The 27953-nt window shown below is 45.5% G+C and overlaps 2 protein-coding genes across 7 annotated transcripts in view; both read left to right on the top strand.

Moving 5' to 3' along the window:
* LOC146300878 (myelin basic protein-like) overlaps positions 1–15301 on the top strand; it is a 23561-nt gene extending 8260 nt beyond the window's left edge. The window contains exons 3-4 of the mRNA XM_084706846.1: positions 6288–6369; positions 15003–15301. Coding sequence (XP_084562972.1) covers positions 6288–6369; positions 15003–15301 — 381 coding nt within the window. The remainder of the gene's footprint in view (positions 1–6287; positions 6370–15002) is intronic.
* Positions 15283–27953, top strand: LOC146300877 (myelin basic protein-like). 6 transcript variants are annotated; one of them, XM_084706874.1, is made up of 7 exons: positions 15411–15544; positions 22558–22662; positions 22846–22872; positions 23211–23240; positions 24281–24364; positions 24541–24559; positions 26199–27953. In XM_084706874.1, the coding sequence occupies exons 1-6, from the start codon at positions 15425–15427 to the stop codon at positions 24541–24543; spliced, it is 369 nt and encodes a 122-aa protein (XP_084563000.1). In that variant the 5' UTR covers positions 15411–15424; the 3' UTR covers positions 24544–24559; positions 26199–27953. The 6 variants fall into 6 exon arrangements, with proteins under 6 accessions (XP_084563026.1, XP_084563018.1, XP_084562984.1 ...); XM_084706900.1 differs by lacking the exon at positions 23211–23240 and having other exon boundaries at positions 15283–15544; positions 24290–24364; XM_084706892.1 differs by lacking the exon at positions 23211–23240 and having other exon boundaries at positions 15283–15544.

The following is a 27953-nucleotide window of genomic DNA, read 5'->3' as shown; positions in this document are numbered from 1 at the left end:
ATCAACGCGGCGCTGTGGAGTGCCGAACTTTGGACTGTGTTCTTATTCCCTCAATGTCATCACCCCTTCTGTAGGAGAGAAATGTGACCTTTAAAATGCTGCTTGTCTTGTTGGAGGCCCCGGGTGAGCTGGTGGAAGATTGGAGAGCTTTGACTCACTTTGTAACCACAAAAAAAGGATGTGGTAAATGATTAGTCTTTTTCCACCTGGATGTCTCCTCAAAAGATTGTCTCCTTCTTCATACATCTTCGAAATAACTGAGGTTGGCTGTTTAACACACATCTAGCTACCCCATTATCCAATTCCCTTCTCTCCCTCCGACTTTCTCTCTCCTTATCTTTCTCATTCTGTCTCTCTTTGTATCTCTATCTCTTCTATTTTTCTTATTTTCCCTCTTTCCCCCCTCACTGTTGCTCTATCTATCTATCTATCTATCTCACTTTATTTCTTTCCTTCCCTGACCTCTGTCTCTCTGTCTCTCTCTTTCTCTCCCTTCTGTTGACTGACGTGTCAGTCACACCGGTCTTTGAGGCGCTGTGTTTTCAGCGGGGCTAAACCCTGAGAGAGTCAAGGTTTTGCAGGACTTTTAAACCGTGCTGATAGACTCACCTGGTCTCTTGAGTGGTAGTGTTGCTAGGCAGCAATGCATTAGCCTGGGTCAGATGAAACTGGAGGAGTGGAAAGGGAGCAGAGCAACATCCTAGATGTGAATTAGGTAAATGGGAACGGACAGTGTCGTGTCTAAAGGCAAATGCCTTTTTGACGTATGAATACCCTTAATGACATAGTTGCCATGGCGATATTAGACGCATTATAAAAAGCCATTCTGCAACCGTGGCCGTAGTCCCAAGTCATGTCAGTTCTCAACTACAACACTAGCAACCACAGTACACTGATTACCCCAGTGTGCCTCATGCCTCTGTAAGCAGAAAGGGGTTTGATAGTTCAGATGAGCCATTGATCTCTGCCCCAATTCTGAGAACTCTGGGACAACAATTGACAGCAACCCCTTCCCCTACCCTCTGCCCTGCTAGTTCATCTCTCCTTTGAAGCTGCCCTGCTAGCTCATCTCTCCATCATAGCTGCCCTGCTAGCTCATCTCTCCTTTGAAGCTGCCCTGCTAGCTCATCTCTCCATCATAGCTGCCCTGCTAGCTCATCTCTCCATCATAGCTGCCCTGCTAGCTCATCTCTCCATCATAGCTGCCCTGCTAGCTCATCTCTCCAACATGGCTGTCCTGCTAGCTCATCTCTCCAACATGGCTGTCCTGCTAGCTCATCTCTCCATCATAGCTGCCCTGCTAGCTCATCTCTCCATCATAGCTGCCCTGCTAGCTCATCTCTCCAACATGGCTGTCCTGCTAGCTCATCTCTCCAACATGGCTGTCCTGCTAGCTCATCTCTCCAACATGGCCGTCCTGCTAGCTCATCTCTCCAACATGGCTGCCCTGCTAGCTCATCTCTCCAACATGGCTGCCCTGTTAGCTCATCTCTCCAACATGGCTGTCCTGCTAGCTCATCTCTCCAACATGGCTGCCCTGCTAGCTCATCTCTCCAACATGGCTGTCCTGTTAGCTCATCTCTCCAACATGGCTGCCCTGCTAGCTCCTCTCTCCAACATGGCTGCCCTGCTAGCTCATCTCTCCAACATGGCTGCCCTGTTAGCTCATCTCTCCAACATGGCTGTCCTGCTAGCTCATCTCTCCAACATGGCTGCCCTGCTAGCTCATCTCTCCAACATGGCTGCCCTGCTAGCTCATCTCTCCAACATGGCTGTCCTGCTAGCTCATCTCTCCATCATAGCTGTCCTGCTAGCTCATCTCTCCAACATGGCTGCCCTGTTAGCTCATCTCTCACAGTGTACTGGTGAATCAACATGTCTCTCTTGTTGATTCATTTATCTGATAGCACATTCTTGCAATGGTCCCTGGTCGACTGGTGCACTGTGTGGTGACCAGACCACCCCATCACAGAGGCTAAGGCCTGTCGTGGCAACAATACCCGAGAACGTTGGTGCTGGTTCTGGGACCAGTCAGGGGAAGCGCAGGGCCATCATCATGGTGGCTGAGTTGGATGTTCAATTCCTATTTAATGAAGTGCTATTTATACAGTGCGGCAGGAATTGGGGTTAATTCATGTAGCATGGTACCCTTAGAGGGCCATATAGCCAAATGAGTGTGGTGAGGTGGCACTGTGGGCTAGCCAACTGTCACTCTACTTAGACTTAAAATAGATACATGTGATGGGCCATTAATTGAGAAGGACAAGGGTGATTAAAATGAGATTGTATGCCTGCTGCATAGGTCTTTGCTCTTTGAATCCTGAAATTGTAGCCAACCTATTATCCTCTCTGGTCCTAGCGTGGGAGTAGAAGTTGGAGGGGTTTAAACAGGCAGTAATGGGCTTTAATGACATCCAGTGATTAACTTCTCTTACCTAAGTCCATTTGTTACACCTTAAAAAATACTGCAGATAATGCAGGGAGTCATCAAGATGCAAAGTCATCAAGATCCAGCTCTGGCTGGAACACATCTTCACCACTTCACAGCCTCACACCAACCTCACTGTGGAAATGGGATTTCAAAAGCCGTTGTTTTGACACCCACCATCCCAGATCATTATGAAATCCGTTTTGTGGTTTGAGAAATAAAGACCAAGAGATGGCCAAAGAAAAAAATAAAATAATAATACACTAATTGACTGGACCTAAATCTTGTTCTTTTCATTGCAGATGCGTTCCATAAAGATTGTTAGAATCAAATCTCCAGGGAATCACTCAAGCAACCATATTTATTTGTATATCACGTTTAAAAAATAAAGTGCAAGTCCATAGCACGTTTAAAAACCAAAGCGCACTACAGTAGTAAGTAGAAAGTGACACAAGAAACAAACTACGCATGACCTGACTGGAAAGTGAGGACCGTGCCTTGTAGAGACTCAAAAGCCAAGGATAATCGATGGCTTTTCATCCAGGATATAACCATAGTGAGGCTAGGAGAAGACCAGAAACACAGAGGAAGGCTATTCAATAGCCCTGGGACAGCCACAGAGAATGCCCAATCACCCTTATACTTCAATCCAGAGCGTGGCGTGTTGAAAAATATCTTGAGGACTAGTTTCACAATTGTATCAGATAAATGGCAGTGAGATCAATACCTTGGACTGGAAAGTATCGAACTGCATAAAGTGTAGCATTTAATGCGCAGCATCAATGCAGAGCCCCACGGTGTTTAAAGCCAGCGTCAGTAACTGTAATTGGCCCTTTCTGGGTTGAGTGGGTCTGCAAGAAATCAGGAATCTGGGCCACAGGCATCCTGGGAGAGCAAATGTTTGATACCTTCCCCTTATCTCCAGACCATGCTTTATTCATAAACGTCCTGTCTATCTTCTCCACACCTCGCCTCTGACAGCAACTTATTTGCAATGGAAGCCAGAACATGTTTAGGAGTCATGCATAACATTTCCAGAATTTGCCAATCTCTTCTCGGTGGGATGGGACCTTGAACACCAGACTGTGTCTGATGGAATGCATCCTCAGGCCTACGCCTGAGCTACGCATACCCAGCATGCCGACACGCTACTGTCTCTGCCAACTGCCGAGCCCTGCATCTATTCAAACCGATTTTCTGGACTGTGAAGGCTATTGCTAGCCACCTGGCTATTGTGTGTTTACATCTCGCTGAGTTTAGCGTTTGGAAGTTTGGAGACGTTTCCGCCCCAAGAAGAGAGTCGTGGTCCTGGCTCGCGTTCAGTTGGAGCCACGGGAGACTGTTGGCGCTACGCTTCCAGAGGAGGGAGCCTAAGGCTTTTGGATGCTGAGTGCGAGGCGAAGGCGCATTGCGGTCTTCCGTCTGACTGGATTGTCTGTCCAGGACCTCGGAGAACAGGCTCTGTGTTGTCATTGTCTTGGCCGGGGCTCGTCTAACTGTCTTGCCTGTCACCCACCGCATGGTGGGGTGCCAATATTTTCCATAGAGAGAGGGGATGGGATTGTGAAGAGGGCATTGGGGCCTAGCTTTTTCTTGGCTATTTTGAAAGGGTGACAGGACTGGAAAGGTTTCGCGTTCGCTGCATGTTCCCTCTCCACCTTTCTAGTCTAAAAGTAGAATGTTCCAAAAGAAAATGGTCGTTCAAAATGACAGACTAATCTACCGTCGTGACTGTTATCTGTATTCCTCAGCTCTGTATAGCTAGGCGGCAGCTCTCACTATATGTCTGTGCGGGAGATAGCTCTCCCCGTAATAACAGAGGTGACAAATGTCTCCAACAACCTTTCCAAAAGCAGATACGGAGGCTCTCCCGTTTCTTCTAATTTTTTCCCTGTGTTTCACGACCCCAGGCCGAGGTTTTTGTGAGAATCAATATCTGGGATGTACATGAATGATTCAGACAGGAAGTTGCCGTCCAGTCGAGCGCTCTGGTAACAGTCCACAGAGGATAGTAGCATATCAGTGTGTGGTATTTCTTGTCTGAATAATTGCCTTCTATTGTAAGCCTCATGTATAAAATGAATTCTAATTTTGCGTTATCACTACCACTGAACATTTAATATCGCTGTCTTCTCAGAGTGACAGGGTTGTCGTCAATCTTGAAGACCCAACTTGTATTTGGTAATTGCATTTGGGTAATTGGACAACATTCTGCATAATTAAATCTGTGTGTTTGTATGTGTATGTGTGTGTAGAGATGGGGTATGTGTGTGTATGTGTGAAGGTATAGCTCAGTGGTTAGAGTATTTGACGGCAGATAAGGAGGTCAGAGATATGGATAAAAGCGTCAAAACGAATCCATTATGGAGCTCCATGTCCTTCAATATCATGACAGCAGCATATTTCTCAGAGCAGCATTGATCACAGTTACAACAGCAGCACAGATCACAGAGGTTATCAATCAACAGTTGTCAGGTTACACCGCTGGGTCTGTCACATTTCTCAGTAATGAACGATGTTTACTTTCCTTCACTTCCCCTTTTACATGAACCAGCCTGAACTGAACACAAAACGTCTCTTTAACAATCAATGGGACCGCCAGGCTGACTGATAGAAAACGGATAGAAAATGAAAATCGGTTCAACTGACCTTATAATTGTATTCAAGAGTAGGCTATACCATGGTTGACAGAGTATTCTTACAAAATTGTATAATTGAAAATATTTCCAGCTGCTAACTGGGAGTTGTAAAGGTCTGTAACACACTGCAGCAAAGATTGCTTTGTGTCGATGGAGCGCTATGCTGCAGCTTGATTTAACACACCTCATTCGACAGGTGAATTAGAGTCAAAGTGAGGTGAGTACAGAAGTGGTTCAGGATGAGAGGAGACGAGGTGGAGGGTAGAGAAGGGGAAATGAGCGGAAAGGAGGGGAGTGAAGAGGACAAAAGTTGAGGATCTAAGATTGGAGGGGAATCGAGGAGAGCATCGTGAGGGAGTGAGGCAGGGAGGAAGAGAGAGAGGGGGAAGACGGTAGAGAACAGAGGGGAAGATGGGTGTGGGTTCCTTGGCACCACGGCAGTATGACTCAAACGCTCGTGGACCGGTGGAGTGGATAGGGATGGAGGTTAGGTGCTGCAAAAGTCCAGATAATCAGGTGACTAAATGATGAACAAATATAAGAAAAAAATAGACTAGTCTGGGGAGGAAGGGGGGGGGGGGGGGACTCGGCTGTCTTGGTAGAATAAAGACAGAGATTCAATGGATTCCCCCCAAAAATGATGAGAGAGGGCAAAAGGAAAATAGAAGAATAGGTTATCATTCTCGAGAAGGCGATGAGAGACGACATCTCGATAATTGAACCCTCGCTATTCTTTATTCGCCTGCACTCTGCTATTGGCGGTCCCTTCCACACCACACTAGGTGGTCTGAAGAAGGCTAGTAGCAACGCGACTGGACGAAACCTTTAATCCAGTTCCCCCTTTACTGATCCCTGGGGTGTGTTAGACACACCCTGGGTCCAAGCCTAGTCACTGCAGGACCTGGAAATGCCTCTCTGAGGGACCCACGCGCTCACATTGACACACACATTGGATTTGCTGTTTGTAACAGGCATGTGCGAGTGGGTGGTGGGTGCCGGAGGTTGGGACTTGAGGGAATGGGATGGATGGGTATTGTCAGTACGTTTCATGCTTAAATAAAGAGCCACGGTGGTTAATGTGCTGGGGTGCTTTTGTGTGACTGTGCTGATGCAGTTGGAGCTTCCAAACAACAACAGCCCACCCTGCACAGCACATGCTCCCCTTCTGTTGCCATAGCAACTCACCTGTGTGTGTGTGTGTGTGTGCGCTCCCTCTCCAGGCTTTATCACCAGAACCAGAACCAGAACCAACCATGACGCAGCAGATCCACGCCGAACCCGATTCCCAGGATGAAGTTTTTGGTAAGGAGATTCTGCGTCATCTTCATCATACTACACACCACAAACATTATTTTCCAATGAACAGGATATTAGTATGATGTCACGGTTACGAGTCATCGCCATGAGTCTGAGGTCTTTTAAGGTCAGTGTTTCCACACCAGGCACTTAGTCATTCTAGAAACCTTCGATTACGACGAGCTTGGCTGGGCCCTGCCAGCCTTAGTGCCTGGTCCTTTACGAGGTCATTTCTGTTTCAACAGGTGGTAATGTTTAACCCCTTTATCTTGCTGTGTCAGCATTTAATTCCGATAAGCACGTAAGAAACACACCATCTCTTATCAGACTTCTGGAAAAGGGAACAAAACCACTCAGAATTCGCTTAGAGACCCCTGACTTCCTGTTGGGCAAGCACACGAGTTTAACTAATCTGGCGCCAGCTAAAGCCGTGTACATAAATATGGAATATGTATAGGCCCAGTGTACATCTCCACCATTACCACCATATAACAACGGAGAAAGTGTTTTATGGCAAGCGGGTAAGTGGTGGTTAAGTGCTCCCCGCGCTTGTTTGCTCTGCCATCAGCAGGCGTCGGTGTTCCGAGAAGTCTCCCCCAGCTTCGAAGGCAGGTTTGGGGTGGGGGCAGGCGGTTGGCATGATGTGACATGTCTATCCTGGGTTTGTGGGGCGTGTCCTAAGAGGTTTCTCACACCTCTATGGGAGGGGGGGGGGGGGTTGTGGGGGAGGGGCTATCAGATGTGTGTCCTTTTAAAAGGCTGTTAGTAGTCCATTACTGAGGCTCCTGCCTCCAAAACTCATCCTGGCCTGGACGCTGGCCATTATCTGACATCATCTGCCTTCCAGGTTTCTACCCTGCCCCTGGCATCTCCAAGCCTGCCTCTTCTGTCTCTCTCACTTTCTCTCTCTCTTACTCTCTCTCTCTCTCTCTCTCTCTCTCTCGCTCTCTCTCTCTCTCTCTCAGTGCAGGTGTGAATTGGTGTGATGGGCCCCAGGAGTCCTCCCTGTCTTTGTTTGAGATAACGACAGGAGAAGGCCAGCTAGCACCAGGGCTGGACTAACACAGGCTTTGTTTTGCTCTAATGAGATTTTTCTGGGTTAGACTGTTTCCCACAATCAACAACACACACACACACTCACACACACGTGCATTGAACACACTCACAAAGACACTCACCTCACACACACACACAAAACACATTCACAAAATGCATGCACACACCCGCATACATCAACAAAATGCACATACGCCCACAGCATCTATAAACACAAGAACACGGGTATCCAAGGGATGAGTCAGTCTCATCTTAGACCCCACCACCACTACCACCATTATCTTTTTTGATGTGAGAGGGTGTGCTTTTCCACAGACTCTGAAACCACATTAGTGTCAGCGGGTGTCAGACCTCATTATTCAAGACATGGAACCTAGGCATGAAGTGCATATGGTGAATGTGCAGGTGTGGACAGTTTACTGGGGAAGAGACAGATGAGGAGGTGAACAGGGCTACACGGTCCTCCCCTTCTCAAATACCGTCTTCCTGTCACTGTCGACAAGACTCAATCGTTTCAGCCTAAGGCAATAGAATTGTAGACTGTATTAGCGGTATTCTAACCAAGTTTTGCAGTCTGGCTACTAAAGTGAACTTTGGAAGGCACATAATCGATTTGGCCAGGTAGGATTATTGAGTTATAACACGAGAGGAAAGGAGAAAAGAGGAGGGGTAGAGAGGAGAAGGGATGAAGGAGTGATTAGAGAGGGATGAACAGAAGGGGGGGGGGGGGGGTGGGGGTCAATGAGAAAGAGGAGAGAGGGATTAGGCAAGGAGAGAGGGATGAGGAAGGAGAGGAGAAAGGGGAGAGAGAGAGAGAGAGAGAGAGAGAGAGAGAGAGAGAGAGAGAGAGAGAGAGAGAGAGGGAGGGAGAGAGAGAGAGAGAGAGAGGGATGAGACAGAGGAAGCACTCATCTTACTCCTGCTGTAGTTCGTTACTAACTGGATTGCAAATCAACGGGCCAGGAAGACAATGAAAACAGAGCCACAGCCATGTCCTGAGAATTGAACATCCTGCCCCCAGGGGTGATCCCCCCACCGAGCGTATCCTGGTGGATGTGCCGGAGAGGTACACTGTACTGTTTACCCAGTCTGTGAGGACCCTCAACAGACCTGAACAAGACGAAAAACAGAAACTGCACTTCAATCGACTCGTGTAGTGCGTGTGTGTGTGTGTGTGTGTGTGCGTGCATGCTGTGGCTCTGTGTGTTTCGTTGGGGGGATATAAAGAGGGCGGATGGCTCAGGCGTTTGTCTCTGTATCTGAGGCTAACACTAGCTGGTACAGGGCCGGGCCCTGACTCCTCAGCCCTCCAAAGCTCTGATTGTTGAAGGGAGACATCCATCACTGGGCCAGTGTTCTCTGGTTTGACACCATTGTTCAGATTCCCTCCATTTGTTGCCTGTCTTTCTCCTCATCTCTCCTCCTCTCCTTCGTCCTGTTCACTCTATTTCTCCTGCTCACTCTGTCTCTCACTCTCTCTCTATCTCTCTCTCTCTCTGAACATCAGAAATGCAATCCAATGTAAGAGGATGTCAGTGTACTTTTTCACCCTCTGTATCAGTCGTCTGTGTACATGTTTGTGCGTGTGAGTGTACAAGTGCGTTTGTGCACGCGCGTGTGTCTACGTGTGCGTGTGTGTGCCTGCCAGCGCGTGTGTGTTGTGTGTGCGTGTGTGTGTGTGTGTGTGTGTGTGTGTGTGTGTGCAAATCGGTAGGTTTCTGAATCCCATGCACCACGTCATCCAGTCTTGACCATCTGGCTGGACAATCAGGGAGTGTGTAAGCAGCTGTGAGAGGAGGAGGGTCGCACTAGGGGAGCACACAGCCGTCCCTCAGAGGGGGGGAGAGAGAGAACACCCCACACTCACACACAACCCCCAGGACCCAGCTCCCAGGCCCCCTGCGTTCACATCCCAGTGCTGCCAAAGTAAAACACGTGGGAGATCTATTGCTCGGCTCAAAGTCAAAGTTGAATTCATGTGTGCTGCTTTTCGAGAACTGCCCTGCCGTGGGACGGACGTGGATCAGGGATTTGTTGTCCGTAGATTGACCTGGCAGTAAGCTGTATATAAGACATACAGCATGCCTTCTGTGCGCAGACCAGTAAGCGGTATAGAGATGAGGCAGGAACATGGGCGGCGTTAGGGAGGGGCTAGCAGGTGCTTCAGCACCCCCAAGAAAGACCAAAGCACCCCGATAGCACCCCCAAAAATATTGCTCATTTATTAATAGTATTTATAATATATATATATATATATATATATATATATATATATATATATATATATATAATTGCGCAGCTCCCCCTGTCAATGATCTAGCACCCCTTCAGCACCTGCATTAAAAATTATTTGGTGCCGCCCTTGGGCGGGAAGCTGTATAAAGAACAGACATCAAGCCTGATGTAGATACACCAGGCAAGCTATATAGACCAGGCAGCAAGTCTGCTGTTTATATACCAGGCGTCAAACCTACTGTATACTCTATAGTCCAGGCATCAAACCTGCAGTATATATACCAGCAAGTAGGCGGTATATAGATCAGGCAGTAAGCCTGCTGTATACAGGCCAGCTTCCTTCATAAACCAGGAAGTAAGCTTCCCATAAAAAAAAATTAACAGTCAGGAACCTGTAGATAAACCAGGTAGTGAGCTGAAGCTAAACCGGGCAGTGAGCTGTAGATCAACCAGGCAAGAAGCCTGCTGTGGACAAACCTGTTCCACAGTGTCTAGATACAGTATATGACAGAAGCAGGCAGGAAGATGAGTTCATTATGTCAGTGGTTAGACGAGGGACCAATGTCCTAATCCCTGCTGCTGCCTCTCACTCCAGCCTCCAGCTGGCATCACTCACATCCCTCTCTCATGTGTGAAAGTGTCTGTTTATGTGTCAGTATAGCCCTGTGGATGATACATTGCGAGTCTCTCGCTCTCTCTCCCACCTCTTTCTCCCTGTCTCTTTCCCTCTCTCTCTCTCTCTCTCTCTCTCTCTCCCTGTCTCTTCCCTCTTTCTCCGTCTCTGTTTCCCTCTCTCTCTCCCTATCTCTCTCTACTGTGTCACTTTCATTCAGTAACTCTTAGGAAATGTCCACGGGCGCTGAATGATGACATCATCCACCCTGAGATACGGCCACATCATCTACACCGACACACTAACTGCCTACACAGACAAAAACACACCATGCAATAAATAAATGGCTTTAGAAAGATCAGAGAGATACAATGTTCACAATAACAATGATAACAAAATCCAAAGAGATTGAGGACGGAAGGATTTATGAAGCGCGTTTGATATATGTCCATATGTTCACTTAAAGCCACATAATGCTGCATTGTACTGGCACAGAAAGCCATTGTCAGTGATTGGATTTTCTTCTTAGCGAGTGAAGTTTGCCATTGTTCCAGAACAGTGTAGTGGGAGAGAGAGGAGGCATGTGTGTATTCTCGCTCTCTCAAGACCATGCCTAGGCTGCAACAGCCTCACCCTGACCCTGAACACTGGACCCCAACCATACATGCTGAACCCCAACCTTCAACTCAAAACCTTAAGACTGAACCCTAACTTTGAACACCTAACCACTTGCTCCAACTTTAATGATATGATGATACTGGTTTCAATGAGGATGATGAAGCGCTTTACACCGGAGTCAAACTAGGAAGTCCACCTCTCGATACCCTTCCTAAAGATGTGGCCAGACCATGGCCATGCTGTCTCTTACATTCTCTCCTGATTTCCAGCAGCCTCTCGCAGATGATCTGTTAGAAGGTGGTCTCCAGACACCAGTTTTGACCTGAGGAGTGTGACCTGAGAGGCTACTGTGACCTCCGTCCATTCTCGTTTCCTCCCCTGTGGAATCTTCCAGAAGGCTGGAGGGCCAGCATGCCAGAGGCAGGGCGGGACAGTGAGCCTCTTTCTCCCTGGAATCTCGGGTGGGAGGCCTGGCCCAGGGCCACATGCCGGGAGGACATGCCTCCCATGCCTCAGGCCCACCACCATGTTATTGTTTTAGAACCTTCCCTTCTTTTTTACGCTAAGTCTGTTCAAGGGGTGCTAGCCGTGTGCTCGCTGTGGTGGAGGCGTGTGCTAGCAGTGTTACCTCAGCTAGTGCTAAGGCTCATGCTAGTGATGTTAGCTGTGCGTGCGAAGCCCACGGTAGTGGGGCAAGATGTGTGTTAGGTCTGTTATATTCCTGCCAACTCTGTGCTAAGCCTGTTCTAGTGGTAATAGCCCTGGTTGGTAAGAATGTTCTAGTGGTAATAGCTGTGTGTTCTGAGCCTATGACAAGTGATCCAGAGAATGTGACCCTGGGGCCGCCAGCCAGCCCAGTGATAGACATTCAGGAGAGGCTCGTTAAATTAGCTCCTCCGCGAATGAATAAAACAGCCGTCACGAGGGGACCATGAGATCAACCAGAAGGATTGAAGTGCGGCATAACCCCATTACAGGTGCAGCACTCGTCTGCTCCTTACCTCCCCTCCTCCATGCATAGGGTTAGCGCCAATGAGGCCAGCATCCCTTGCGTCTTCTCCTCGCCTCTCTTCTCTGTCCGTCTCCCCCCCCCCCCTCCACTCCCGTCGACTCCTCTCCTGCCGTCTATTGTCTTCTCCTGTCGTCTCTTCTCCTCCTCCTCCTGTCTCTCCTTCCGCCTGCTCCCGTCTCGTGTCATCTCCTCTCCTCTGCTCTTTTATTATTGAATTTCCCTTTCCTCTCCTTTAGTTTTCTCCTCGACTTGGATCTCCTCTCATATCCTCTTTTCCCACAGTGTGAAGCGTCGTTGTGTTCGGTGATTCGCGCGTGCTGTGGCTTTGCGTGTTTCGTTGGGGGGATATAAAGAGGGCGGATGGCTCAGGCGTTTGTCTCTGTATCTGAGGCTAACACTAGCTGGTACTCCCACGGATCACAGTTCACACACCGCCGTGTTCTTACATCCTGCTCCATGTTACACCTCGTCAGGGGCAGTGGGTATTGGTTTTCCACAAAGTAGCCCTCCAAACTATCTGTCAAACTGACTTCTTCTTTACTTTCGTCTGTCACTTCCTCTCTCGATCTTCCTCCCTCCTTTCTACTTTTGCCACAACAAAGGCGTTGATACAACCAATGCCATGTTTAGTGCAGGATCATGGGTTACTTTTTATTATCTTGCCACAGGCAACCACTGGCTTGGATGTCTAATCTTTCAAGGTAATAGTTACAGAAAAGACAGAAATCTTCCTCAGAAACCCTTCACAGTTTAAATGCTACCCCAGGCAATTCTATATGAGATGACAAAAAAGATGACGAAGGTTTAAAAATGTTCTGACTACATCCATTTTTTCTGACTCATTAAGATGGGACAGTGTGTGTTATCAGATGATTGACTGTCAGACTGGGTTTGCTATTAAGTTTAAGTGAAAGGTAAAGTCACCGCGCAGGGCAGCAGCTGATTGGAAGACCTGCACAGAGCAGACAGACCACTATATATCCGATACATAATGAAATAGTCTAGCTGATAGCAGATAGACTGTTCGAAGATAGACTAGTAGATAGCAGATTGACTTGACTAGCAGATATACAGGACTAGCCGATAGCAGATAAACCTGTCTACCAAATAGACCAGAGAAGCAGAAAGCAAATATACTAGACTAGTATATAGTTCTGCATAGACTAACATGTAGCATATATAGACTAGAATTTAACAGTAAATATACTTAACAAATCAGACTAGACTGGCTCGAAGACATACATGAATTAAGTACAGTTTAAAGTCAGTTCCACGCTGCCAGTAAATAACAGCTGCTGAAAACTAGACAAGAAAAGAGGATATTCGATAATTTGCCATCCATAGACAGTAAAGTTTCAAGGATAAACCCTCCAGAAAGTTTGTGATGACAACAATGAGCATTGCAGCAAGATAAACTGTTTATTTAGCACTTTTCTTTCAGTCAAATAAACTAAGATAAAGATAGAGACAGGAGAGCAGAAGAACACAAAAGGGGGGTCCTTTCTGTGTTTGGTGCACGAAAAACAAGTGAGGCCATGTTGGAGAGAAGAGGGGAGGTCAAACTGATATCCAGAGGAAATGAGATGGACGAGTCATAAAGGTGACTGAAACTCTTTATTTCGCCTCGATCCTTCCACTTTCTCTGTCTCTCCGGGTCATACCCATTCCCTTGTCAACACTCCCCCTATTGCTGTCCCCATCCTTTCCAAGGAGAGATATGAACTGATTGCTTGCTCGTTTGGAAGGTTAGAAAGAGGAGCAAGTCTGTCACATTCTGCCTGGCCCCAGCAGGGACGGCCTTGGGGAGCTGTCATGTCCCCTAGAAGTCGACAGCTAGCTGTTGAACCAATCCCTCTTGGAGGATCTCGGAGGATCTGCAGTCATTATTACTGAAAACCCTGGATTCCAATCATGCACTTAGTGGATATATTAGTTCAAGTTTCGGACTGGCTGGCTTTGGACTGAAGCTGGTTGTTCATACTAGTGGGTCTTACATTCCTCATGATCAGTTCAATGTTGATTTGTTTCGGATGACCTATGTGGTCAATAAGGATGGACACTATCATTTATCTATCAGAAACAAGGCTTATTTGCTGTGTTGTAGATCCCCAAAAGTCCCATCGAAGACTGTATGCCTGTGGCACGTTGACGTAAATAGTGTCCCAAATTCAACAGCCACTCTCCTGACATACCCCACCTCTAGCGAGGATTGTCAGTTTGAAGTCATGCCTCCTGCAACATGTCAACGGAACCCTGTGAAGTCCTGTACTCTGGGCCCTGCACAGCTTCCAGCCTGCCTGCTCCGTGCTCAAGTCCCCGATCAGATAAGTGTCACTGTGCATTGGGCTGAAAATCCATACTTATAGGAGTTATTTTAGGGACATTGGTCCCATTGTTGTGCAGAAGTAACTATGCAGGGGCTGACAATGGCCCAGTGTTCCCACAGAATTAGCATTCAGATTGGCTGGTGTTCCTCTACACGGTTTCTGGCCGGCCAGGGGACAGTAGGAGTATTGTTTATTGGCAGGTCTGTACTGGATGCCCTGTGCCTGCTAGACTCCGACAGTATGGAGGTTTACAGGCATAACCATATTTTTGTGTCAGTACAACGGCCACAGCCCTGGCTTTGCTCGGAGAAAACAAACAGAAATGGGAAGCCAAGAAGCATAAGGCGTTAAGAAATAAATCAATGAGTTCCATTCGCAGTGTACACAACAGAATTATTTGATTGCTTACGTTTCAAGAGAGCTCGCGAATGCGGCCTTAGGTGCTCGGTACATGATGTATCACCACTATACTGTACTTCCCGAAAATAATAAGGTTATATTACATCACACAACCTTCGGTAGTGTTGAATGGTGGCTGTGAAATACACCAAAACACCTTGCTAACAGACTTGAACCAGTCTTCCAGCAGGGATATCATCTCATAGGTGCATGCTACACTGCAGCACTGTGGGTCTAATGCGAGTCCCTTGCTGGTCTCCCATCAGCAGGAACAAGCCCAGGGTAGGGCTCACTGAAAAGGACTCATTGTCCCCCGGGCTGCTTGTTGATGCCCCATGCTGGTCCTACTCCATAGATAACCCTTGTTGTTTCTGCACAGGCCTGGCCGAGGCAGATGTCAACCAGAACAATGGCTGCGTCTCGGAGACGGCGGTGGCGGCCGACTCCACGGGCGCAGAGGGGCCCGGCCAGGCCTGGACCGACGCCAACACAGCTGACGCTGACGGCGCCACGCCCCGCCCCCACCTGGTCCGCCTCTTCTCCCGAGATGCCCCGGGACGCGAGGACAACACCTTCAAAGAGCGGCCCTCTGAATCGGACGAGCTGCAGACCATTCAAGAGCACAGTGGAGCAGGTTCGGAGTGCGGATCGGACAGCCCTGAGCAGGACCTAGACTAGAGTTGCGTCTTCTCTCTTTCTCTCTTCTTCCCCCTTAACTCTCTCGCTCGCCCTCGGGAAACAGAGCCCTGTATTTGACCAGTATACTACCGCTACCCAAACCAAACAACCACCTATCGCACCATGGCTTCTACTAGTAGCTCAGCTCAGTCAGCCTTTGGACTGGGGCGCAGGAAGCAGGCTCCGGGGCTCCTGGATCAGATTGGGAAGTTCTTTGGAGGGGACAAGAAGAAGAAGAGCAAGGTGAGGACAGAAAAAGGGTTATATGGGACTAATACACACAGCTCACTCTGCAGTTATACAAAATACACTCCTAGTCTGGGCTCAGGGACGGATCTGAAATGATGATTTTGATGTTGACCCGATGCAAGAATTTGAAAGAAAGGAAATTATTTTGGTTTGTGTTTTTATGTTTATATGATTTCTCAAAACTGTATAGAAATGATATATTTGTTACTATAATAGACACTGGATATCTGCTTTGGGTGTGGTTGGAGATGAGGCTGTGAATTGGAGTAATACAAATTTTCATTTTTGATGTGGTCATTGTCAAAGATACAGTTTTATTTAATTTAAGCTCTAGTATCTGTGGTACATTATGGTCTTAATCTTAGTACCAGTGAATGGTAGCATTGTTGGCTGGTTTCTCTTAGTTGCCATTGTTTGCTCTCTTTTAGCAAGTAATGATATACATAGTTATCATATATATGTTTATTCATAGTGTAAAACTAAGTTGTTGTACATTGTGTGTCAGGTACTAAAAAAGAATGACTTGTTATCAGTAACATTGTTTATATCCTTATTTAGTTTATTGATCATGTCATCGTTTGGGAAACTGTCCCGAAAGGCAATTTGCTACTTTTCCGACAGATTGACAGGTAAAATTGTTGACAGATTAAGACATTGACCAGTAACAGGGTTCAGGATTCACTTCTATTTTGTTGTGAGCTTTTTAAAAACATTGTGAACAGAGTTGTGAAAAGTTTTTAGAGCATATCACCCTCTCTTTTTTGTCTTGAACAAAACAAAAGTCCATAACATACGTTGTACAGAAAATAATAGAAGATATGGATAACTATAAAAATTGTAAAACAAACTGAGCTGGTGAGTCATATTGTGTCTGCCTGGTAAGTGGAAGTCTAGCAGAGTCACGGTACAGAATTAGGTCCGCAAAGAGGGGAGCCAAAGTTCCAGGCAGAAAACTGGAGAAACAGTTTTGCTGTTCAACTCTGTTCTTGTAGTGCACCCAGTGAACAAGGGTAGTTGACCTCAACTGGGTGAGAGTTAGGGTTGATTGTTTTTAGAACATGGTCTTGAAGATTATCTCTTTCAGAAAGCTTCCAAAATTTGCATTGTCCCAAGCCTTATCAGAATAGGACAGGTTTACCTGTTGGATGGATAGTAAAATTGCCAATTTTTACATCTTTTCTTTTATTGCTTTATTATTACTTGCCTGTGCCCTTCCCTCACTACTCCATATCAGATTTGGTTTTATCTTAATGAAAATACACTTATGAAATGTTCATCTGCTGGGTGAACATCATCAATGTGTCCTAGACTGACAAAACAAAACTGTTAGTGTTGACTTTACCAATATGTTATATGTTGTATTTCTGTCTCTTTAATATCACGTCTGACAAGAGTTTTCATAGTTTCACCAGTTTACTGGTTTGTTTTAACCTACGGTATGAAAAGGTATTTAAACCAAAGGTTTGCCTTCAGACTAATAGTTTTAAATATCTCAAGTATGGATAGGTCTGACCCACCTCTGTTGCCTAAAGCAGATGCAATCTGCCACTAAAAAGTTGAAAATAACTTATCTTAGCTTAGTTTTTGAAGCAGACGTTAAACAGCTCAAATAGTTGGTTTACAGGTATTAATTTCCAGTATTACTGGCACTGATCAAAGGCAGTCTTTGAGAAGTACCTTGTGGAATATTGTATCAAACAGTATTGTTTATAAATATTATACTTAGCCCCTTTAAGTGGTTGTCATATTTGAAAACGATTTAACATATGGGATACGTCAGAATGGAAATAATCATGACCAATAGTCCTTTGACTATCCTACTTAACAATTTAGGGTTAAATCAACATGTTTCTCAATTTAATGTCAATGCTTTGACACTTGGCTATGAATGGGATGTTTAATGTTTATGAAAACAATACCTTTTTTGCCAAAACTCAGGAAATGAATCCAATATTAAGTGCTACCTGAACTGGACAATGAGTGGGATTTCAAATGATTCCAAATGACTCCAAATGACAAAGTTTAGTAATACTGTAAATTGACAGATATTACATGAGCACTCCTAGCTACTACCCCACTACAAATGGAAAACACACAAGCCAATATGTATATATATACATATATTTATATACATATATGTGTGTGTGTGTGTCACAATGTACATCTTTGTATAGCTGTCAAAGCTAGCGTCAAAATAATGCAACCTTTAGCATGTCTGTTTACCATTCAGATATTAACTCCAGTTTCTCAATTAATACTGCACTCCACCCCAGTGTCTTGGTCCAAAGCCTGTCAGAGATGTTCTTCTCTTGCTGGATTTAGCTCGCCTCAGGTTCACCTGTGTGTCTTTTACCCTGACAAGTAGAAAGGTTCCAGAAGTGAAAATTGCTGTTGAGGCAATTGCACTGTCACCAAGTTTAAACTCAAGGTTGATGTACCTTTCTCCAGTTTTGATCCAGGTTCAACTATTGTTCACCATAAAACCCAGGTTAACCCATCTTTTAAGAAAAGCTGCGTCCTAACGGCTCTGTTAAGAGTTTAAACTGGAATTCCAAAACAGTTGCTGTTGAACTTGACCTCAAGGATAGTGTAACTCTATTTTCCACCACAGTTTTGGTTATTTATGACTATTCTCATGACTAAGTTTACTATATATATATTTTGAATTCATTGATTTGTATTAATTTAATAATATTATTGAATTGGCAGATACAAATACAATTCTGGGTAAAGATATCACTTTAAGAGTCTGAAATATAAAAGAACAATGATAACATTTCACGTGATTGAATTGTATGGGTGGATATAACCTGGACAGCATGGTAAGTTTGCCAACCCCCTAGCTTGTTTGGACAGACCAATTACATTAAAGCCCCTTTCTACAGGCTAAACTGATGCAACCCGTGGCTCATTCAGTGACAGTGCAATTGCTGTTATGACTCAAGGTAGCAGCATTTTGTTCTAAGAGTGTGTAGGTGTCATCTTAAACCCAGGTCGGATCCTAATTTGCTGATCCCTTTTGTAATGCTTTGAGAAAATCCAACCATTGCTTGTTGTTTGTACTTCCTGTGAATTGTAAATGACCAATGACCTGTTCCTAACCTAATCCTGGTCCCTGGGCTTTTGGATTACTGCTTGATTAAACTCTTTAACAATCACCTTCAGCACTGTTTTCATTGTTCTAATTCCTTTTATGTCTACAGTATGTCTCTTATCTTTTATAATCCACTCATGATACAAGGGATGGGATGCAAGGACTTAACTCCAGTCTGTGAGGTTCACATGGTTTGAGCTGCATTAGAATTGGTATAATCCTTTCTTTGGGAGGATCATTTTTTACATTAAATAATAAATGTATTGTCGACAGTTAAAGAGAATCTGAAGCAACCTGCCCAGTGGAGTGTATTGTACAGGAAGGGTAAAAGAAAATATGCTAATGTTACAACGATCCTGGAGAGTTTGACCTAAAGCCTTGTCATTTGTCCATATCCAGTTTAAAGAATGTTGTTATTTGAAGAGTCATGAGTGGAAATTGTTTGTATTTGTTAAGATTAATCAACTATAATGTTACTAATTAGCTTGAAGAATTCAGAATGGGAATGTTTTGTAGTCAAGTGCCACGTTACGTGTGAGCGCACTCATTCGGTAGATTAATTCTTGAAACTATTTGTCAAATAGTTTCAAGAATTGCCATCTGAGACTTTAGAACACATCTGTGAACTAGCTTGTCCTGTTTTCCATTCAAATCTGTCCGTTTCAATACATACTTTTTGCTATGGAAATAAAGAAAACACCTGTATCATAAAAAAATACATATTATACTATTCATCAGGGTACAGGAAATGTTTGGACTCTACCCTACAGGTAATGCTTGTTTCCTGTCAGATCCATTTCCTGGTAAATTAATGCTGTGTGGTGAAATTTGATCTTAACCCTTGAAAAGAGCATAAGAAGTTTAGATCTGTGGTGACTTCGATGTTTGAGCGCAGGCATAATTTAAGTAAGCGGATATAGTAGCAGTTGAGTGTTTCGTTTATTGACTGATGTCAGACTGGTCCATTATTTGGACACTGGTGCTGACGATGACTCAGACCTTTCCTACATTGCTAACCTTTTGAGGGTCAACATTGCTCTAGCAGCTGTTTGTTAGGGTAATAATTGTGATACAGTTCGATATGCTATTGTTTGTTTGTGATTCTGCTGCTTTATGTCTGAGTTTGTTCCCACGTATCCATCCCCTCAGTATTGTATCTCGAGTGACAGAGCTAATGATGGTTTCCACATCCTCTATGCTACAAACAATTACTAAGGTTACCAATTTAATTTCATTATCATTTCTTAAAAGTCTCTGTGAATTCATGGTGGACCTCCACACTTGTGAGTACAGCTTGGGCCGTGTTTCACTCCGGAGTGACGAGAGGTTGGACCAGTAGGGAACACTGGAGTCCCGGTCAGCTGCTTTGCGACTGCAACATTCAACAGTGCTGCCATGCTCTCCTCGCACACACACACACACACACGCACACATATCTGCTATGCTCTCTCAACATAGACACACACACCTGCTATGCCCCCCCCCACATACAAACAAGAACCCACACACACACATAAAAGGATGTCAACCAAAATGTATACCCAATCATGCATGGGAATTGTAAATGAGACGTTTCTCAGTTTGATTCATAGTTGTTCATCCTCTGGCTAAAATGAGAAACATTGATGTCTGAGCTGTAAGCCCAGGAGATGCAGTCTTACACAAGCACACACACACACACACACTCATCTCTCATTCTCTTCAAACATCAAACAAAAAGAACATTTCCTCCCTGCCCAACACGCAATTATCCGTGGCTCTGTTCTTTGGTTCAGAAAGGACCCTTCTCCAGGGCTTCTGTAGTACCAAAGGGCTACAGCCTGGCTCCCTTCAAAACATGACCATCTTCTGTCGGAAAAGTAGAGACTCAGATAATAGCAAGTGTAACCGGACACCGCACGGCCTGTGGAGAGTCATGACTGAGCACATCCAAACCTGGAAAGACATCACCGCTGACGCACGTTCCCAATCAAGACGAGGCTCTTGTTGTCTGGTTCTCTCTTGTTTCACCTCCCTTTCTCCCTCTATCAACTCACGCCACCTGCCCTGCGCTCATTTCTTCTCCTTTTTCCACTACTTTCTTTCCTTTGTCGTCTCTCCATTTCGTTCCCTCCTTCCACTCATCTGTGTGTGTGTGTCCCCTTCTTTGGGGAGACCCTCTTTCGCAGTGTGCTTCTGTCTATTTACTGTAGTTTCTAACTAAGCGAATCCCTAACACAGCCTATTGTCTGCTACATGGGTGAGACACATCGGGACGACGCGCCGTCGAGTCATCAGCTCTCTCCCCGCTGCTTTGAAAAGTGAGCCGCCCGTGGACATTCCACTCTGCCTCCAACGTTGACGTGGCTGAGTCACGCAGCCCGCCGACAGAACCAGAGACCAAGTGTTGAGCTGGTGGTGTGGGCACAAAAGGCTGCCTACCTCAAAGGCCTGAGGGCTTGGTTTACACCCCTCATGCCACAACTGTCATGGCAGGTCCTCCCATGCCCTGCAGTGGGAGGCCATGTGTGGAGAAGATCATGTTTGGGAGGATCTAAAGTGATGATGCGGTGGTTAGAGCTTGATTTACCTGCAAAGAATCACAGCATCCTTCCCCTCCAGGCAGACTATGTTTATGCATGCATGGGCATATGTGTGCAGAGGCATGTGTGTGTGCTTTTTTGTGTGTGTGTGTTTGTAAATGAACGTTTGAGCGTGTGTCTGCCTATGTTCTCTGGGCAGACAATGGGGACAAAGTTAGCAAACTTCTAAAACAGCAGTTCTCAGAAGGAACCAAGAAAGATTCAGCCACCTGGAGAAATTACCCCCACAGGACCCAAACTGATCTCCAACCAGCTTTACAGCATAGACCTGTGCCAAACAACGCTGGTTTTGATCCTTCATTTCCACCAATCTGAGTCTTCCTCTGCAACGACACACACTTTTCACTCAAATATTGTTTTAATTGTATGGCCTTTTAACAAGCAATGTAGTAGAGGAGGTAACATACCAACCAAACTGCACCTTAACCAACCCAAAACCCTTAAAGAAGACATGGAAAAACTCCCAAGAAATATCAGTAAAAAAAAAGAAATCTTTGGGGGAGCAATGCTTTGAGGGGTCCCCTCCTCCAGAGATGATTGGTGGCACAGACAGCCGCAGACCATAGGCTGACAAAAATGATGCAGCAAGAATAGCGATAAAAAAAAAGAACTGCAAGTGAATTGATAGAGGTGAATTTCCAAGTTCTGAGTTGGTAGAGCAACTCTGCTCTGGTTTGTAAATCACACGTCTTCATGAGAGCTTTTTTTTAATGAGTTTTTCACAGGCATTATCAGTCTGTCTGAGACGTGACGTTGTTGTTAATGGGGGGGGGGGGGGGTCCTGTGAGTTTATCAGTGTGAGACGACTAGGAAACAAGTGAGGGAAGGAGGAAGGGATGGGGAGAGCCATAGAGCAGAGTAGCACAGGGGAAGGAGGTAGAGAGAAGAGGTGAAGGAGTATATCACAACAGGTGGGCCAAGGGGATGGCTGTATTGAGAGTAAGTGAGATGGAGGGAGCAAATATGCAGGGAGGGAGGGAGTGATGGAGAGGGAGGAGGGAGGGAGAAACTAAAATGGAAGGACAGGCATTCTACGCGAGTGAAAAATGCCTCCTTGACCCTCCCGCGGCTAGGCAATATGCCCTCAGCTGGTTCCCACGGTGACATGTGTGTCACCATAGGGGGCTTTGAACTGAGCCACGGGGCTTTTCTAGAACTGTCCGTCCATCCTCTAGGTTTGAACCTGGCGTGACTTTCTAACACAATCTACTGTACCTCACCTTCCCTCTTCCTTGACCCTTTCCCCTCTTTCACCCCCCACCCCCATCCTCACATCCTTCCATACTTTCTCCTCCTCTTTCTCTTCTTCTTCATCTCCCCCCCCCCCACAGGGGTCTTTCCGTGGAGCTTTGTCCTCCTCCCCCGCCAGGCCAACCGCGGCGTCCCCTCGCAAGCGCGGCGCGGAGAACGCAGTGGTGCACTTCTTCCGAGGCATTGTGAGTCTTTACCAACTCTTCTGAGGGGACCTCCCATTGGAAGCGTTGCAAACTTTGTCAAAGCATTGGAAAGCTATGCTTGTTTTTTTCCATCTGTGGTCTGGTCGGCTTTTCCATGCCACCGCCAGTGGAGCTGTTGCTCGAAAAAGCAATATATTCCTGACTCTCTCTCTCTCTCATCAGGTGTCCCCTGCCCCTCCCAAGTCTAGGGTGAGTCACATTCACCATCACGTCGCTCCGTCTCATGGTCATGCAGAGTTATGGATTATGCCGTTTTCTTAGAGAAGTATCATGTGTGCCTTGGCCTTTGTTTCATACTGTACGCTGTGTCTCTGAACCAGGCCTTCCCTGCTGGCGTTATCTGTCTTTCACCTTTCCTCTCTATCTGCCCCCCTTTCCCTCCCTCCCACTCACTCACTCATACACTCCCACTGTCTGTGTGTCTCTTTTTCTGTGTGTGTTTGTCCCTCTGTCTGTCTGCCCGTCCGCCTGTCTATCGTTCTACCTGTCTTTCTACCTGTCTGTCTGTCTGTCTGTTGCCTTGCCAGTGGAGGGGACTCCAAGCCAAGCTAGGCCTGGTAGGTGTTTAACCGCTGCTCCAGACAGAGGTGTCATGTCCGACCAGCTACTGTTAGGGGGATGGGGGGTGGGTTAAGATCCCGTCTTTCATCAGATTTTCTTGTCTCTGTTTCTGCCCCGTAAACTACCTTCTGGTGCAATGGCACCTTTGGTTAAATATACTGTACGTGTACACTACAAAATATACAGACCACAAACTGTCAATATTGTATACGGCATAAACCGTTCCCTGTAAATCTTTGAGCCATCTTCATATAATACTAACTTTCTGAGGCTTTGGATCCCCAGTAATCTATGCATACATGCCCACCAGCTCCATCTCTTTCCTTTGTTTAATCTCCCTCCTCTTAGGCCACTCCCCCGCCAGAGGCAACAGTCAACATCCTGTTCTTAAAGCCCCTCTCTGTTTGGTGACATGAATCCTGCACCATCGTCCTCCTCACTTTCTACTGATATGTGGATGCTGTGGGTGTTATGAGTCATTTAACAGCTAACGGCGTGTGTTTTGGAGTGTCTGTGTGTGTGTGTGTGTGTGTGTGTGTGTCTGTGTGCGCGTGTTACAGTGAGATTGAGATGAAACAGTACTCCTATAATCTCTTCTCCCCGAGGGATTTTCGAAGAAAAAATAAATCTGTCCATATAGATGTTTAATCTCGGTTTCATCTCGATGGTTTCTCTTCTCAATCTTAAACATCAATCTTCAAGGCACGATGATGAGATTAAAATGTAGTGTATCAGAGGGCATTGACATGAAGACGCCCTTTTATGTGATTGTAAAGTGACACGCCGCTGACTCATAGCCTACTGATCTTGTTTCGGGTCCGAGTCATTAATGATCTGGGCTCAGTTTGGCCTCCCTCCAGTCCATCCCTGACTGGGTGGATTGGGATAGACACTAGGATCTGATACTGAGGCAGGCTCCGGAAACTTCATAGTCTGTCCTGAAAGCGGCTCTGTTGGCTCACCCTCTCTCTCTCCACCTCTTTCTTTTGTCTCACTCTAATCATCCCCCCTTTCTTTTCGTTTGTCTCTTCTCAAGGGGTCTCAGAAGTCGCAGTCTGCCAAGGCTAAGAAGGCCAGCCCTACTGACGGCCAGGGAACTCTGTCCAAGATCTTCAAAATGGTAAGCCTATTTTTATTTATTTTTACCGGCAAAACAAAAGGTTTCCATAGCGACAAAATAACCAAAAGTCAATCTCTAAAGACGATTCTTCTTGGCTCAATCATTGATTGGTATATGATGCAATGTTTCACACTAATCACGTTCTCAATCTCTTCTGAATATCTTTTCCACCTCAGTGATGACACCACACATTCAGTGAGTAGCCTAACCGACAAGTGATGAATAACATACGCTTAAATTGCTATGAACATTCCACCTATCCAAGCTGGTAGACAGTTTAAAAGATAGTCATCACAATATATGATGCAATTTTGAAGGTAGGTTAATGCCATTACTTCTATTCTGTGCAGGGTATGGGTCGGGAGCTTCTAAAGTAAATGTTTGTTGCTTGCAAGCAACATTACTGCCCAGTAAGGCTATTGGAGAGCCAGGTGTCAATAATGTTTGATTGCTGGCAATGGTGGCGACTGGCCAGGGCTATGCTAACCGCTAAAGGGCAATAACTACCATTCCATCATCTGCTGGATATTTTCTAGACCTTATGGCTTCTGATACATTCCACACCGTAGCACCAACGGCGCTGCGCTGCCTCATAACCGCCGTCACGACTCACGACTCAGGTCGTGCAATCCTTTTGGGCGCCTTGTTTAGATATTGTTGGTTTGTTTACCTGAAAGAGAGTGAGGCTCACGGATTGTTGCGGGCTTATTTGAGGGACACGCTCCAGCAAGTCTCTATCTTCTCTGGCTTGGGTTCATTCCAACAGGGTTCCTGCCTAGCATAGCAAAAGATAGGCTCAGTCATAGTCAGTTAATTAGCTTGGTGGGAAAGGATGGGAGGTGTGAAGGAGGGAGAGAGGGAGGGAAGGAAGGGGGATGGGGGGGGGGGGGGTGCAATGATTTTGTAAATGCACTCCTTAGCTTATGATAGGTACACCTTGCCTACTTATACTACACAATAGCGAGGCCTACTTATTACTAACTACAGCATGACCATGGAGCTGCTGTTCAGCTACAATTAATGAAAGGCCTACACTGTAATGCCGTTATGGTGATGATATATACGACGCAATTATGTGTGAGTTCAATACTGCTGCTAGGAATAGGCTAGTCTAATGTCTATTATTCATACACACCAGCTAACTAATTTATGTCAAGTGAACTTCCTATCTGCTCACTCTCTGCTGTAAAAACGGGGGAGTTTATCTCATTTGAAGAGATACAGCATTATCCATTTTACACTCTTTTAGTTAGTTAGTAAAGTTTTTTTAATATGTTTAGCATTTTAATTCGTTTTTCTCTGACCGATAATTATTTGCAGCTCAAATGGCTGTTCGAAAGGCTCAAAGCAAAGGCTGCCCTCCTTTCTGTGTGCAAAGATTTATCAGCTTTGTACAATATGGATTATCTTTAGTCCAATCATTCTCCCAAAAGCTTTGTCTCATTTGTATAATCTGTGTACCATTTACATCCTTGGCCCTTCCTACTTCACCATCTAAACAGAAAAAAAGGCTAGTCTATTCTTGGAATAAGCTCCTGTTAAATTGAACGTCATATCTGGCTTCTTGGCCAGCAGGCAATTTGGTAGTTTTGTCTCAAAGGATCCAGTGTCCACAGGGATGCAAATTGTCAGGTCCCCAAGAGGAGGAAATATTTGCTTCAGCAAATGTTTATTACCACTCACAATACTGTCAGGAAAAACTTTAGACACAAACTTTGAGGGTCTTTGAAGGATTAATCCTTTGTGAATTGCAATAACTATCCATTCTGAAGGAATTAATTCATGTTTCTGTTGTCTTTTCAACTAATTCACACATTTCCCGTTGCTCCTCCAGGGAGGAAGTCGAAGTGCTTCTCCAGCCAAACGCTGAGGTCCCTGTCTGCACCCTTTTCAACAGCGCCTGGGCAGATGTCATAACTAAGGGACTACAGTGGGAAAACGGAAGAAAAACAAAATCTCTCCCTGCTTCTCTAACTCTCTAACCTAGACTATAACTCTGAAGCCTCTTTTCCTCCTTGGCTGGTAGTGGCAACACAATCTGTCTCAGCATTGTCTCCTCTGGCATGTGTCCCCCATGCAGCTTTTCCTCTTCCTCCCCATCCGTCTTCTCCTCGTCCATCACCATGTGAACTGCAGTTGCAGGCATCCTCCCCCCCATTCCTCCATCTTTACGTCTATAGCTACCTGTCATATGAATCTCTAGCTACTTGTTGTATAGTTGTCTACCTATGTGTCATGTACTTCTCAAGTTACCTGTCAAATAGGTCTCTAGCCACCATGCTTTAGCCTTTGTGTCTCTGTCTAAAATATGTCTAACCTGGCTGGCTAGCTGAGTTGGACCCGGGGTAGAGATGGTGGATGTTCCTTTGACCTGACCAATAGCATGTCAGCAGGCCCAGAATGACCAGGTCCAGTTCTGGCTCAGTCAAGATTGGTTTTTCGTCCTGTCAAAATTGTCTCTCGTCATGCAGGTCAAGCCTGTCATAGTCCGTTTCATGAGTGGACTAACTCATCCTCTCATTTATAATTGTGGCCTACTGGGCTTTGTGTTTTTGTTTTTTTCGACATTCCCCCTCATATCTTGGCTATCATGTCTCGTGTTAAATGTGCTGTCCTTCTATGTTTCACATTAGGATCTCTTATTGGCTGTGAACTTCGGTGGTTACAAAAATGTGTTAACCCTCTAAAAATCTATGCAATAAATTGTAACAATGACTGAATGATGATCTAGTTTCTAACACTGCTTCATTTTGATTTGATTTCCAGTCGACTGTTATGGCTGAAGTAAACACTCTAACGTTACGAGATGGCTCTGGGATTGTCCCGACCATAGACCTAACCGATTCTTCTGAAGTGCACTGGTTTGATCCCTGCATGGCAGCGTCTCTGCCCTGAACGCGTCTGCTGGCGCCACCAACCTACGTACTGAGCGCGCTCAGAGATAAAGCCAGACCCCCCCCCCCCCACTGCTTGTAGTTGTAGTCTAGACACGTCATCCTTTTTGTTTTAACGGTCTCCAGCTTTAAAGAACAGAACCAACAATGAATACAAAACAGCTAGCTGAAGCAATGCCATTTTTTGTTCCAAGTGCCAAACAAATGATTTCCTGTTGTCTCTCTCATGTGGATTTTCAACACAAACACGTTCACAAAGGTGCTCAATACTGTAACTAAATATCAAAGTATCTGAAAAAGATGCGAATGATAATAGTTCAGGAAATTAATGAGGGAGAGTCGTCGATAAGGTTATGACAGATAAACATTGTACTACCAACACCACTATATTGTCCTTGTTTATAAAAGGAACCCTGTGTTTTACTGTACAATAGGCATGTGTAGTCTGTAGCGTTCTCTGCCTCTCCCCATTCTTCCTACACACATCTTCGTGTGTGTCTGCATGTGTGTGCGAGTGTTTGTGTGTGTGCTTGTGCACGTGTGTTACCTGTGTGTGTATGTGTGCATTTCCGTATGGGTCCTGTGAATGAATGTAAATTAAACTCGAGACCCTCATTGTTGTACCTATAATAAATATATGTATGACCAGCCACTTAACTTGAAATAAAAATAAATCAATTAAAAATCCAACAAAA

Source organism: Hypomesus nipponensis, chromosome 2, assembly GCF_054491055.1.
Source record: "Hypomesus nipponensis isolate SF chromosome 2, ASM5449105v1, whole genome shotgun sequence".
Taxonomy (NCBI): domain Eukaryota; kingdom Metazoa; phylum Chordata; class Actinopteri; order Osmeriformes; family Osmeridae; genus Hypomesus; species Hypomesus nipponensis.
The sequence above is the reverse complement of the archived record's forward strand: the minus strand, read 5'-3'. Positions and strand labels throughout refer to the sequence as shown.

What these genes read in the sequence shown, in the direction of transcription:
- LOC146300877 (XM_084706858.1), top strand. Translation starts at nt 15,425, where the DNA reads ATGGCTTCTACTAGTAGCTCAGCTCAGTCAGCCTTTGGACTGGGGCGC. An exon ending in TGCACTTCTTCCGAGGCATT is followed by an intron (nt 22,663 to 22,845) that starts GTGAGTCTTTAC and finishes CTCTCTCATCAG; the next exon opens with GTGTCCCCTGCCCCTCCCAA. An exon ending in TCCAAGCCAAGCTAGGCCTG is followed by an intron (nt 23,241 to 24,280) that starts GTAGGTGTTTAA and finishes TCTCTTCTCAAG; the next exon opens with GGGTCTCAGAAGTCGCAGTC.